Source organism: Phlebotomus argentipes, unplaced genomic scaffold (assembly GCF_947086385.1).
Source record: "Phlebotomus argentipes unplaced genomic scaffold, Phlebotomus argentipes genome assembly contig_15, whole genome shotgun sequence".
Lineage (NCBI taxonomy): Eukaryota > Metazoa > Arthropoda > Insecta > Diptera > Psychodidae > Phlebotomus > Phlebotomus argentipes.
Window position 1 is genome coordinate 14552769 of NW_026776181.1, and position 15336 is coordinate 14568104.

A 15336-nucleotide genomic window follows, 5' to 3' on the forward strand; every position below is an offset into this window, starting at 1 on the left:
CGAAATTCCACTGGATAATTCAGTCAAAGTCCATACTTTCACATCATTCAATTACGATGGAGAATCGGTCAGAAAGATTCACTCTCTCTCTTCTCTTTGCGAGAGGTATAATAAATTTAAACATTGTATAAGGCGAGAGTGAGAGATAAGTTTGCAATTTTTCCCGGGGAAAATTCCATTGCTCAAGAGGGAAAAGAAGGGTGAATTGGATTGGGGTGGAAGAGGTCTTTTCACATGGGAAAATCAAAGAGTTCGGAAACATTACCTCAACATTAATTCCTGGCACTGGAAAAGTCTTCTTCGCCGGATTCTCCTTTGGCGTGTATCTGTAGAACTCGCGTCGTCCTTTGTACCACCTCGTGGAGTAGAGATGCTCTCCTTCCAAGTCGTACAGACACATGAGATTCCCGTCGTCACCACTCCTGATCACAGGCGGGACACTCATTTGGATTATTCGCAAGGATAATGCTGTACCTGCAAAAATTCACCAATATCTCTCAATTTTCTGCCCTCAACGCCAGCGTCATTCATTTCTATTATGCGAGGTATGGAAAAAGGAGGGGAAATAGTACGATCCAGTGATAGAACCCACAATGCTTACGAAGTGTTGTGATTCTTGCATTGAATAGCTGGAAATGTGCAAATGTTTTCCATATGAAGTCAAGCAAAATATATGCAAAGGCAGTGAATTCAGATATATTTTGATAATAACATCTCTTTGTGATTTAAATTCAATTATTTTCAATGCAAATAATTTATTCTGTTGTGTGTTTAAGTGTTTCTGGCACATTTCCAGACCTCTTCGCACGTCAGTTTTCAGAGCCTTCGTCTGAGGAGTCTTAGTGGCGAATGTAATTTCAGTCTGAAGACAATTCCTTCACCGCTCAATCACATCATCAGTCAATCTTTCTCTGCGAATCAGTGCCAGAAGGGAGGCAAAGCTCTAAGCCACCATATGTGGGTGAAACATAATAATAAAGTAGAGGAGGATAAAAAAGGGACATTTAGTCACATTGTGACTATGTAATTGAATTCCATGGAGATTCCCTTTCACACAGGCAACTTTTATATATATTGACGAGAGGGTGGGAAAGCGCACAGAGGGAAAAAAGCGAGAGAGAGAGAGATGAGGCGTATGAGGTGAAATGAGGAAACGGAAAAACAGAGATGTAATCCCATCATCCATTTGGCGCAACGCACACTCTTGAGCCTAAATATTGCACAGAGTGACAATTTTAATGATATCATCTTGATATGAATTTACCCAGAGCATTTTGTTTGCAAAGCATGCGTGAAAGTTAATCCGGGATTATGAGTATTTGGTGGCTCTAAAATAGCGATAACGAACCAGAGAACATTTTCCACCACACTTCTTATTTATTTTACTCCACTCATTTTCTACATCGCGCATTATCATCGTCGCGAAATGAACATGTTTCACCCCGCTTCGCGTGCCACCAGCGCGCTCGCCCGCACTACAAATATTAGTCACCCGAAATTATCCATCTTCATAAAATGGCAAAATTGCAATGAGGGCTTCGGGCGCGCGAGCACAGCAGCGCGATGGGATTTCTTGTTGAACTTATCCTCAACTAAATACAACACGGGTGTTTATTTAACATTAAACTCATACAATCAGTGAATTAGGTGCGGAGCTTTTCCACGCTGCTCGGCGATGCTAATGTATTTCACTCGCGAGGAGAGCCAACGAGTTCAGGCTGGGAGGGAAAGTCATGCGAAGAAGTCAGTGAGATGGAAATTTATCATTTTATTTTAATTTTTTTCCCCCGCAAAAGAGCTGTCTTTCACAAACATTAATAATTCATTTTTCTACAACATTTTCCACAATGTTTCCTCGTCAGAACTCCGCAGCTGAATATCATTGAGTATTTCAACATCCATCCATTATCTCTCATGTAAAGTGAATTGCCTTTCAAAATTCCCAACTGGCAATACATTGCAGTGAACCCATGAAAAGTTACTTGGTCTGATTAATATCTCATGTAACCATAGACATGCTTTGTGCTGATAAAAGTGCAGCATCGTTCTGTATTACTGTCTTGTTTCACTTTCTTCGTTGTCTGATTTTGCACCATAATTTTTAATCAATTTGAAATGCAATTTTCACGGCGCGAACAGCAAGATAATTACAAATAATATAATAAGAATATTAATGCTGAATTGAGTTCGGTGGCAAAAATCAAATTTATTCATGACTTCATTATGAGATTATGCATTTTTTTTTGCAATTGCTAACAACGCAACTCAGCTGCTTGGTGGTTGAAATGAGGGATGGAAACTGAATTTTTCAGTATGGCAAGAGAGAACAGTTTTGCTAAACTACTTTCAAAACTAATAATCCAATTAACGTGCAAACGAATACAGTCAATTCCCCATGAATTTCCTAACTTGCAGTTGAAAGTTGAACAATGTGTGTGTGTGCACGGAGCCTTTTTCACACTCGAGAATCGTGATGTAATTAAAATGTATTGAAAATAAATTGAGTGCAATCTCTTTCAATGGAGTGCATGCTGGGCGTGGGTGAGTCGCCCTGTGGAGTGTAAATAAGATAGGAATTGCTTGGTCTTGTGAAATGTGTTGTTAAACAATAAATTCGCCGAGCGCGTGGTAAAACTCATAATTGATATTGGGGGGTGGTTTGGGGTGTTCCGTGAGAAAAGGGTTCATGACTCGCGCACGCAGTTATTATTTATTGTTGGGTCGGATGCCTTTCCGAGCAGAGGTGTGTGTGGCATAAATGTGAATTATAATTAAGAATTTAGGATAGCTGTAATGGTGGTCTTGATTGTTGTACTTTTCCACGACAACATGGGCCAAGTGGTGGCAGGGAAAGAAAGAGCCGCCGGAGGAGATTCAGGGAGTGAAAACAAGGGTGAGCGTGAGAAATGTGTGTGTAAGCCATAAATTAAAAACTTTCCCACCCAGCCCATTTTATAGTATAAAGGCAGTTTTGGCGCAAAATTCACATCATGGCGGGTAGAATGGGCCCCAAAGAGAGAAATTGTTTGATATTGAGGCAGCACTGGGGTGTACTTTCACCCCGAACACTGAATGGGTTTTCGGTAACAACATTCAGTGGTGGAATGGTGAAGAGAGCAGCAAGATCGGAAGTGTTAGGGCGAGAAGTTTCTGGGGGGCGAGTAAGAGACTCTCTACTCACTTTGGCGCACATCTGTGTCAACAAAGTTGAAAATTGGCGCGAAGAAATCGATACAAACACACTCTCACAGTTGCCGTTAACCCCTTTGACTCACATCAACCCGCCCACGTCGCAGGGGAGAGTGCACAGGGGCGCCCAAGCGAGCTTTCTTGCCCATTACCTTAAGTTATGCTCATTGCCGGGGAACCTTGGTAATGTCTAAATTGGTTAAAATAATGTACTAGTGAAAATGCCAGGGCGAACGATTGGCCAGAAACAGCAGTGACATCTGTTATCAATCTCCGTACACACACACGATCGGGGGTTTTGGATCGTCGCGTCAGATTTCAGATTCCTGGAGGAAAAGCTGCTGCAAGCAGAGTGGTTGGAATATTGTGGGAAAATGGCTATTTTTCTCATATTACCCATGTGAATTGCAATTTAAGCAGTCCGACAGACCGCAGGAATATCAAATAGCACTGCGAGCATGAGATCTGCAGAGCGTGAGTAATTCATGGTTTCTTGCTGTGCCAAGTAAGACCGCAAGTGTCAAAGATTTCTCCCCGGCGGTGACCACAATGGGACGTCAAAATCGACGCAGTTGAACACCCCTCGGGTGGTGTTGGAGAAAAATATGTGCTGCTTCTTTCTGGGTTGTTCTCACCCGGCGTGAGGGGCGAGTGCTGAGTGCGCCAGTGGTGCCTGGCATCGAGAAAGACGCCAGGCTGTGAGATATTTTCAGGATGTCAAAATCCTGCTGATTCATGGGAAATAAATTTGTGTGGCGTATGGAGAAATGCAAATTAGTTGTTTTGGCTTGGCGTCGCTCTCTTGGGCTTTGTATCTGGTGGGCAAGTTCACCACCCCATCGTGCACATATTCCATCGGAATGGCCGTGAGCGGGGGAAGGGGGGTATTTTGGGATGATTGGCTCCACATCAGACTGCCATTGCTGCCTCATGTCGATAAGCGAGAGTCTTCCTCTGGAATCAGCACTGCTCGGGCATGTCTTGCATCGCATGGGGTGAAGCGATGCCCAGGACTTGCGGAGACCCAGTTGAAAGTCCATCAGAGGGCCATTAATTCATGTGTCCGACGCACGCCTGCAACCCTCTCACATTTTCCCCGTTCATTTTCCCTAATAATGCCCCAAGATCAAAATCTGAGATAATGCTCCGCCGTCGAATATCACACACAGATTCCATTCTCGTTATTATTAAACACACCCAGAGCCGCAAGATAATAAATTTGGGTCAGTGTTCATGTGGAGCGCTCCCGGAGGAGTGTTAATCAACGTCTACTTAAGCACGAAAGCCCCACTTCTGGCGTCTCAAGCTCACAATTGAAGAGGCGACTGCCGCCAGAACTCTCCCTGCCCGTCCGTCCTTATTCCCTCCTTGGCCCCATTGGGTGCTTTATGTGAGAAACTAATATTGCACTTTGCTGTTTTGCATGCGAACTTCACACTCACACAAACAACTTTGGCCACACCGAACAACCCTCAAAACAGTATCTCTGCACCCGCAGGGCGCCGTGCACGCGCGACTGGGGGGCGCGATGGGGGAAATACTTTCTCAAGACGTGCGGCAAGACGCGCCCCGGCGCGCGAGGGGGCAAGACAGTGAGGGTGTGTCAGCGGAACACGATTCAAATCGTGGGAAAATTAAGATGGTGCTCCTGTGATAAGATCCTGCCCACCCACCCACCCCAGCGCACTGCACCCGGGCGGCGGCCCCATTTTATTGCCCTATGTTCTACACGCTGGCACAAATGGCAGCCTTTTGCGGTTGCCGGCTCTCGTGTGCAACGTGAAACGCCCATTGAGCGCGCGATACAGGCAAATGGAATTATTAATGTGCCACAAGTTTTAATGCCCCAAACTCGCACCACACTTCCGCTCGTGCACTCTGGGCCATCTCACTCTGATTCTCGCACTGTATCACCTCGTGCGGAAGTCATTTGTAGGCGCAAGTGCAGCATTTCTTATTTGGGGGTAAGATTAATGGGTGGGAGGGGAGGATTTGCTCCTGGCGACCTTGTTTTGTCTCAATTAAGGTGCACAAAGAGGCACTGAAAGGTTGTGTTTTGCTCCCGAAGTGTGTGCTTCTCCGTGGAAGTCTCGAGGCGCTTTCGAGACAAATTTGTACTCCTAAATGTCGGAAAATTCACACCTCTTCCATTTAATTATAAACATGAGTGTATTTGGAAGAACATACACTTTTCATGCAACATTCAAGTGGCGAATTGCACGGCCAAGTTTCACAAAGGGACTGTCTAAGTGAGAAAACTTTATCTGTCCATACAACATATGAATGCAATATTGCTTGCAAATTTCTCCATCTGCCAATCGACTTGCCGTCTCAACTCCTGCTCCTTTTCAATCTATCGACAAGTGTATGGATAAAATTGTTGACGATGTGCGAAGAAGTGGCGAAGAGCAGAATTCCACTTATTCGACTCCTTCGCTGCGCCTTCAATCCTCCGACAATACTTTGTACTTTTGATGCATTTTTGTTGTCCATTTGCGGGAGAAATTGAGCAGCCCAGAGCAGATGGCAGAAGGCCGAAGGAGTGGGTGGGTGAAAAAAGAAACTGCTGTTGTTGCAGAAAGAGCTTTAGGGCAACTTTTCACAAGCTCTGCCATGTCTATTCCTTCAATTCCGCCCCAGAGTGAATGTGGCAGACTATTTCAGCGACTCAACTTACGCCAAAACAAAACCATTCTGCATGGAAATGGGAGAAGAGAAAGAGAGAGAGAGAGAGAGGCTGTGGTGTGAGGGACACGAAGAATTGCACAGAGGGTGATATCAAAAGGGAACAGAACAAACCAAGAATATGAAATGTGAAAAACAATTTTCTTCACTTGTTTATATGTACTTATCAAAACAAAACATTAAGTGTTCCGGTGAGTAGAAAAATATTTTGTTGACGCTTTTCATGGGTGTTCAGTGGGGAAAATAGAGGAAAATTGGCCATTTACACCCTCAAGCAATTTTCAAATAATTCCCACTCATGTCGTGCTCGGCAATATATTCTCGAATTGCAACAAGAAATGGAGAAACACCACTCTTGAATCATTTCATATGAAATTGTTTGCGAAAGTTGAATAGAAAAAGTCTAAAAATAAGATAAACTCCAAGTGAGAACGCGTATTGGAGTGTCACGTCTGAGGGAAAAATTTGAGAAAACTTTGTCACTCTTGTGTATTATGTGTAAATATAGGAGTATAAATCAATATTGTGTCTCTTCAAGATTGTGTGTGATTCACAAGTATTTCACATAACATTTCGATTTTTAGAGTTATTTGTTCTCTCCTGCTATGCAACATTATGGCCACAAATGCACAGCGTGGTGAATTTTAAAAATTCAAAATGTTTATTATTATTTTAAATGACATCCCTAAATCAATTCCGAAGCACACAAAATACTTTCAGTGGCCATAAACAGTGTATTTCTGGTGTGATAATTAAAATGTTAATGTGAAAATATTTGTTACCATAGCATAAAAGTTCAAAGTGCATGATAAATGATATTAATTGAATCAATTCTGTAATGTTGTGATAATTCGATGGAAAATGAAAAGTCGAAAGTATGTGTGTGTGTATTTTTTCCGGGCCGCCTTTGCCAAGAGAGCATGCACGAATTATTGGCAGAATTCGCATTTATATTGCAGATGAGAGAGATGGCGGAATTGGTGGCAAATTTGGCAGTGAGCACGAGTGACAGAGTCCAAAGGCATTGTTATATTGGGGTAATTTATTCTGTGGGACTATTAAAGTGCCATTAGTTACATGACTTTGCACAGCATAGCTGGAAATTGATCAATAAATAATCACAAATTGGCAAAAATTCGATTTTGACTTTTTGACACGCCATATCGAGATTAAACAGATTTTCAATTCATTTATTTTCATGGCAAAATTACAATTGAAAGGTGCACAGCGTATAGCAGCAAATTGCACGAGTGTTAAATAAAATAAATATTTATTATTGGTCACGTCTCCTCAGGATAGTCATAAAAGCGCAGCTCCATTGAAAATATTCACAATCAATTTTCCCGTTGCCATTTAATGACAATTTGCCGGAATAATAACTTTTCGGCATTCTGATATTGTCGAAGACTTCCTCTCTCTCTCTCTCACCATTAGTGCCGTCCACTGATCTAATAGTTAATGGCCGAGGCGAGACCAAAATGTGAACATTTGCGCTCTTCTGTCCGATAGTTATACAATAAACACATGAAGCAGAGACGGTGGGTTATTGTGGTGGAAATTAATTTACACACCCTCGGGGTTATAACGACAAATTCTATTTTCTCAGAGTCAATAGACACTTGTAAGTGGATTAAAGTATACTCTCACATTGGAATACTTTCCACAATTTGCATAGTGATGTTGATTCTTTGACAAACTCATCCTTGGTGCCACAAGTCGGAGAATCATTTTTGCACTTCTCCCAACTCAACTCTGACTGGATTTCTGGCTAATAACAATTAAACTGACTTATCTGGAGAGTTTCAAACTGGCGCCACTCAAGAAGATGAATTTTCTATCCCATGAAAGTGGACAATTTTAGCATTCACAAATGTTTTACTAGCCAATAATGTCAATTGAGGTACAAAAGAGCAATAATTATTGTGAATGTCAATATAATCGTATTATACACTGTTTATTAATTCAATTGAATTGTATTTGTATGAAATATTTTAAACAAATCTTTCCAATTTACTTACTAATTTGACATATTCACAATAAACTGATTTAATCGATGGCTGCAATATTAATACAACTTTCCCCGCAGTTTCCGTAACAAAATATAGCTGAAGATCAACACTGAAAGTATTATATTGAAAATCTACCGCAAACAGCTTTGCCGAATGAAAATTTGCAGTAGTGCGGGAAAAACTTTCATCAGATTTCAACAACAGCGCGTCGCCCGAAGCGTCCACGTGTCAATTGGGATGAACTCTTCATTCCTCAGATCCGTGGCGGAAGGAGGAGACGCCTCAGGAGGCTCTCTAGAACATTTTCCTAGATTGTCTCGCGACAGCAGCGACTTTCGCATATCCCCTGTGAGATTTAAAGCTCCACCAACTTAGTCATCCGCCAGGAATTATCCGAGGAATTTCCTTGTCGATGCTCGGGTGTGAGATGAGATGTGTTATCTTTTCCTTTAAGACAGCGATTCCGCGTTCAGGGCCTCGCAGTGGAGATGCAAGGAGTTTTCATTAGGTAGATAAAATTAAACACTTCACCCCTCGAGTTACCCTGAGACAGTGTGCTGAAGAGGCGAATGAAATATTCCTTCCCGAAGGCATTCTTTCATGCCAAATTGTATTATTGCACTGTGCTGAAGTAATTAAAAAAAATGAGCACATTTTTTTGGGGAGTTTGACATTCTTCTTAAAAATCTTCTGGCTCTCTAAGCACACTTTATTGATCCCCATAGCATTAAAATTACTATGCAGAAAGTGTTCCTCTGTGCCATATGGACACGAACACCAGGCGAGAGAACAAGTCCAAGTATGCAAGCTATAGAGCTGTTAAATGAATTTTAAATGCTTGTTATCGCTCTTGCTTTAAAATTTAATATCTCATGTACATTAGAAAGTTGGCCAAAGGGAAGAAAAAAAAAACACCCGCAATCGTCCAACAAGCGCGCTGAAAAAGGTTTCAGCGTGCTTCTTAAAGTTTAATCTTTAATCGCGTTTATGGTAATGAGTAACTATTTGTGTTGTCTGAGCATGTTTAAACAGTGATACAAATTTGCTTGCGAGGGTAGATAATTTTTTATATAGAAATCCCAGCCATTTAGCACATTTTGGGCATAAAGTCTGTGGTGTTTTTCCGACGTGTGTTTTCAGAAATTTCTGTCGCATGCATTTGTGCAATGAAATTTACACACGTTAATTAATTTATCAATATAATAGCGATATGACGCTGCACAATATTATCAATTTCCGCATTTGTATTCACAACTATCACCAAAAATATCATCATTATAGCTTCATAGTGCTTAGCTTGGGCCATGTCAGATGGATTAATATCGCCACATGCCACCTCATTAAAATTAACATATCAAAGTATGGTTCGGGTGTGCGAGCATACATATTTCTCTATGCTTTTTGATGTGGCTTTCACTCCTCCAAAATATTCTCCACACTGCTTGGCGACCCAAATTGTATCTCCTTCACATACGCAAGTGTTGGGAAAAGTTCGTGCAGAGAGCTGAGGGCTGAGTGGGCGGATTTGCAGATATATTCCGCTGATAAATATGACCCTTGCCTCGATCTCTTCATGTGTCCCTCGCTCTCTCTCTCTCTCTCCACCCCCAGAGCACCCCCGAATGTTATTCAATGTATTCGAAATATTGCCAGTTTGTGCACTTGTGATTAATTAATTTATGCGAAATGACACTGCTGGCAGTGTCCTTCCGCTATATTCTGCAAAAGTGGCACTTTTCTCCCATGTCCCTGTGCCATCGCTCCTGCTTTTTCGGCTATGCCATGTAAATAAACACGATGGAGAAAAGGATCGTCTCATGGCAGGGAGTTATAAAAGTTGTGCAAATTTATTCATTTTAATATCCTCTCTATCCTCTGTGGTATAAAAGTTTTCCTTTTGCGCCATGGGGAAATCGCTTTTTGCTCTCTACGATGCATATAGCGCGGGGAGTGGCAAACATTATAATAAGCTCCAATATGTGAACTCATACAAATATTCCCCACTTCTCAAGTGTATATTTTCCTAACGTTTTAAACTTCACTCTCGCAACGCCGCACAATGTGAGAATCAAGGTTGGAATTTTACACATTTTGAGAAAATGTTCAGGCATTTTCACTCCTACTCAAACCACACAGTGCGTAACCTTCGGGATGATTGGCATCATCTTGTCAAGGGGTTTTGAATTGAGGAGACTTGGGACAGTTTTTGCTCTGGTTTTTTTCTTGTTGAAAATGCCAAGAAACATTCAGGCGACTTCGGTTGGTGAATTTCAAAAATGCAAACTTTTTGCGAAACTGATTTGCAAAAAAAAAGATTCTGTGTTGAAGTTGTTCAGCATCATTATGAGCTTTTCATACGTGAGTCTCTAGCACGGAGTGCTTAGAACATGACTTTAGAATGTAAGGATTTGAAGATTTTTCAGTATTTGCCGAAAGCCCACAACGGAAAGGAGCAAAAGCGTGAGCTTTCTCTCCCAGACTTGACGGTGAATTCTGTCTAATCCACTAAGTAGTGGGAATTCTGGGTGATTTACCCACTGTACATTTTCATGCAGATATCCGGCGGGAAGAGCGGCTTCGCTTTCCCACTCTTTGTATGTAGTTTCGTGGGTAAATATAATCTATTCCTACCAAAACCTTCCACATCCCTCATCCGAATCTCCTTCCACTCGCCTTCAAAAGGGTATGAGTTGTGAGTTGTGAGAGAAAAGGAGATGGAGTGATACATGAAAGTTGTATAAGTTAGTAGTTGCCCAAAGGAAAATATGGCAATATATATATATATCGCAAAATTTACACACATACACATTTACTCAGAGAAAGAGAAAATGTGCATTAAAGTTTTAAAATTTATCGTTTTTGGCTATATGAAGTTGCTCCGGAGCTTTTTCACTCACTTTGTGCAGTGAGTTGAGAAAACGCTGTTGGGTGGCGGGTGGCGGAGGGTGAGAACGCGGAGTCAACAGTTCCTGGGAATGAATGAATACATCAGGAACTCATATACTCAATATTTCATACTGGGGAAGGAGCATTCCGTACAAGTCGACTGCGTGGAGAAAACGCCCCGACGCCGCAACTAAGAACGATGATGATCAAAGTGTGTGTGATTTAATTTTACTCGTCAGACTCTCTTGCGCGCCACCCCCTTCGCGCCCACCCTCCGACACTTCCGCCACCCACAGTCGTTTTTTCACTTCGACGCTCCGCCAGAGTCAGTGGCGGAGCAAAGGAGGACTACACAATCGTAAAGAGATAAAATTTTATTACATCATCCCCCGCCACCCATTCACTTTTCATACAGCGATTTCCTGTGGGTCCCCATCAAACCCGCCCCCTCGCCAATCCCTCCCTCCCCCCCACTCCCTTCCTCTTCTCGGAATATTTTTCATTTCCTCAGCACATCCCCGAGTCGCGGATGAGAGGTGCGGGTTTTCCTTCTGTGTGAAAAAGGCAAAAAGACGCGCGGTTCAACTTTCGTGAGAGACTAAGAGAATTTACATTTTCATTTTTCGAATTACACATAATTTCTTTCTCACCAGTGTTGGGGAAAATTTTATTTGCCACATAATGTGGATTTTTGCAATTGCTCTAATGCATAAATTTGATTGTGGTCGCGGCTATTAATGTGCAATAAAATTGAATGGCAGCGTGGCATATAATCTCATCTTCATTGTTGGACTCAAGCGGAAGAGGAAGCGGAAAGAGGGCGAGAATGGGAAAATTGTTTGCACATGAATCTCTTCTGAAGAAGATGAGAATCCATTGACTTAGCTTTAGTCGCATGAAAGAAGAGATTTAAATTTCAACTTTATCATTAGGAAAAAAAGCGTCTCAATTTACTCTCTTCTATGACTCAAAGTTTTCATCATACAACTTTCCCTCCTCATGAGTGCCGATGAAAGTCAGCGCAGTGCACATGAGAGAGTTTGTAAGAAATGCGCCTCTTCCAACCCCCCCAACTTATTCTCATCATAAGTCAACCCAACAGGATAAATCGTTGCATTCCACCTTGACAGATATTTTTCTTTCGCCATTCTCCCCTTGGCTAGAAATGTTGCAACAATATCTGCATTTTGTGGGTTTACATTAAAATATTTTCATTCGATGGGAAAGTGCGCGGAATTTTCATTCATGAATCCACTTTGCATGCACAACTACGTCATGGATATTTTGAGTTCATGAAAATTATCATAATAGTGTCAAGAGTGTGTAATAACTAAATTCAATTCACCATTATTCTACTTGACATGTTCGGTGGGTGGGCTGGCGGGGTTTTGCTTGTCAATCACATGCATAATTATTGCCACTTTGAGGGGTAAAATGCCATGAAATTGCATAGATTACTCGACATGAAAACTGTTTGTAAAAGCTTCATTAGCGCTTGACTAACGGCGAACGTCATATTTTCTTCCAAACGCACATTGTGGGCGGCATTTTGAGGCTCACCGATGCCATCGTGGCCGAAAAATGCATATAATTATTTTTAATGCACGGCCATTGTCAAGCCGGCAGCGCAATTGATATTGTTCTGGCAAAATTAGGTTCAACCTCAAACTCATTATATTTATTTGCTGAATTACGCGCAGTTTCATTGAAATGCATTTGGAGTGTTGGTTGCATTTGTCAATTGGATCAATTTCCCATTTTCACACGGGGACAGGGCAATTAAATTCAACTGCGATGTGCATAGATTAGAATTTGCTGCAAGTCGTCCCAATTTACCTATTGACACAGGCAAGACTGGCCGTAAAAAATTTAACTCAGTTGCAGCAAAATCAATTTCCATTACGTCAACCACAGAGTTTTCCTCTAGCATAAAAAATTCAAATTTATCCCCACGAAGCTCGATGAAAGTTTCCAAATTAATGTTTTGAAATGTTTGACAATTGATTGATATCAATTATAAATTTCGGAGGGCATTCAGTACTATTCAACCTCTCATATTTTATCACAATCGATTGTGCACTTTGTATCCTTCACACTTCTGTCTTTGGGTGCAAATTAGGCAATTTATCAGACAAAACAGCGACAACAATGCATTAATAAATACATGGCTGTCTCTCTGATTAATTTATACAATGTCGGTTTGAGGAAAATACTTCGATGATTGCCAGAATGTCAGCAAATTTACTGAATTTTTCGTCCCACAATCAGTCCAGGAATTATCACGGACTTTTCCTCACAAATCACTTTACAATCAATATATATAGCGAGAGAGTAAGGCGACAACACAGAGATTAATGTAATACTGCGAATCGCGTTTTCAATTTTAAGAAGTCAAATGTGCTCGAACTGATAAATCGCGTTGTCTGATAAATCGCTCCGCCTGAATCCGCGAGACATGTGTAGTGTCAGATTAAAGAGCTCCTCCTGGAGTTGCTTCGCAGCTGAAGCGAGAAAAGAATGATTTTCTGCGTTGCGAGCTTTCGCACCGTAAATCTTCTCACATGGGAATCCTCTTTCTGACTATGGCAAAAGCATGTGTGCAGTGGGTGTATTTGCGAGTCTAATCTTGCACAGATTTCGCCCGCCTCCGGCCCTGCAGCGAGAATGTGATTATCACTGGTAATCCATGTAAGACGGGGTGGGATAACACTGAGACGAGCATAGGGTGAAAGTGGAAATAATTCGCCGTGAAATTCACCTGCAAGGGTGCAAGTTTGCCGTGGAACTTACCTGTCGCTATCACGAGCAGCAGAAGGATGCACCTCAGGTTCGACAGAGGTGACTGCATTTTCTGTGAGTGCACTTGATCAAATTTCAACTCCTTGGCGTGCTCTTTGTGGCACACAAACACACGATGGAGGGGATCGTGGCAAAAAAATTTTCGCGCACTGCGAGAGGAAAAAAGCACGACTGTTGAATTTATCCACTGGACTTTTCGTCTCAACTTTCTCCACCGGAAAAGTTTCTATAACTCATTTTATTTTCCACTCGTTTTTTTTTCTTCTTCTTCCTTCCTTCTATCCCACCTTTGAGGGTTTGCGCGGCTCACACCCTCTTTACTTTGATGGAAGTTTTCTCAGCACACAGACCAATCACTTAGAGCGCTTTCAGTGCTTTACTCAGTGCATAATTTATCAGCATTTTCGTATGCTCTGCACCCCGACCCATGGGTGACTTTCAGCGATGCTGGGCAAAAAAACCGAGCGCGGGGCTTGTTGCTCGAAGGGTGTGCACACTGGACAACCTTATCGGAAGCAACAGAGGTGGTGGCGGTAAATCCACAGTTCCCACGGGGAAATCATAACTCACTTGATGTTTAAAATGAGGGAATCCCGCGCCACTACCTCAACTTCTCATGTGCTCTACGGTGCCGCACTAATTATGTTTATCATGTTTCACAGTTGAATGTCGGACCTGAGAGTCCAGTTTGCTCATCCATCATCACTCAACTTTTTCCTCCGCTTCTGCACTCACACTCTCCCTCCCCAGGATATCCTTATTAAATGCCACCACTCTCTGTGTCCTCGTGTGCGTCTCCGCGAGAATTGAGATCACGCTGGCGCTCGTGTGGGGCCGCGAGGTCAATATCTGCAAGTAGTCCGCAAGACACCGGATCAACAACACTGTCTCAGACACTCAAGCTTCCGGGAGCGATGAAGCTGCGCCAGCGATGGGACTCGCGTGCGATTGGAAACACGGGCAAAGAGCAACTGCCGAGAAAGACACCGCGAGGACGATGAATTTAATGAGCCAAGAGGGAGAGCAAGGATCATGAACCAGCGGAGGAGACGCAGTCCTGCGCACACCATCCCTCGCCACCCCTCCATTCACTTCCCCTCCATCGACAGTCCAACACTTTTTATTACACCCAATTCCAAGGGAAATTAACTTTCGTGCGGAGATCACAATCACAGAGATGTGATTTGAAGGAAAAATTTGCCATTTCCCATTTACTTAATTTTTACTATATACACACAAACTCACCCAGTGGCCCCGCGAGACGCCCCGCGCGCGCTCATCCTGAATCAAGGGAGAATTTAATGTGTTGACAATAGTCGCAATGAGTCTTCGGGGCTGCGGATGATGCCCAGACACACAGTGATGGAGGGAAGCACACAAGAGAGATAGGCAATAAAAAGACAATTGGACCCTGTGAATAGGAAAGCTATTTAAATGAAACAACTTTGTATCTATGGAAGGAATTTCCGCCCCGACGAGTGGAGATTAAAAGTTTGCCGTTTGTTGAATTGCAATTAAATTTATACTATTTTAATCGTAAAGTTTCAATCCACCCCCTTCGTCTTCTTTGGCAACTTTGCCAACAAGTTGAGGGGCGCGAGACGCGCGTGGAGAAAAAGGCACATCAGAGGCAATTCACTCTGCATTGCGCCCCATTTGATATGGTGGGAACTTTAGGAATTCCTGGCATTGCAACTAAAGGAAAATATATTTCTCCAGTTGCAATGCTTGTGAGAAATTCATTTGCAGCTGAAGAATGATAAATTGA

At 42.4% G+C, this 15336-nt stretch overlaps 1 protein-coding gene across 1 annotated transcript in view; it reads right to left on the minus strand.

Annotated features, from left to right (window-relative positions):
• Window positions 1-14535, minus strand: part of LOC132262756 (uncharacterized) — a 30724-nt gene extending 16189 nt beyond the window's left edge. Inside the window, exons 1-2 of the mRNA XM_059762161.1 lie at window positions 13560-14535; window positions 266-474 (exon numbers count right to left, since the gene is read on the minus strand). Coding sequence (XP_059618144.1) covers window positions 266-474; window positions 13560-13617 — 267 coding nt within the window. The 5' untranslated portion in view covers window positions 13618-14535. The remainder of the gene's footprint in view (window positions 1-265; window positions 475-13559) is intronic.
• Between the last annotated feature and the right edge of the window lie 801 nt (window positions 14536-15336).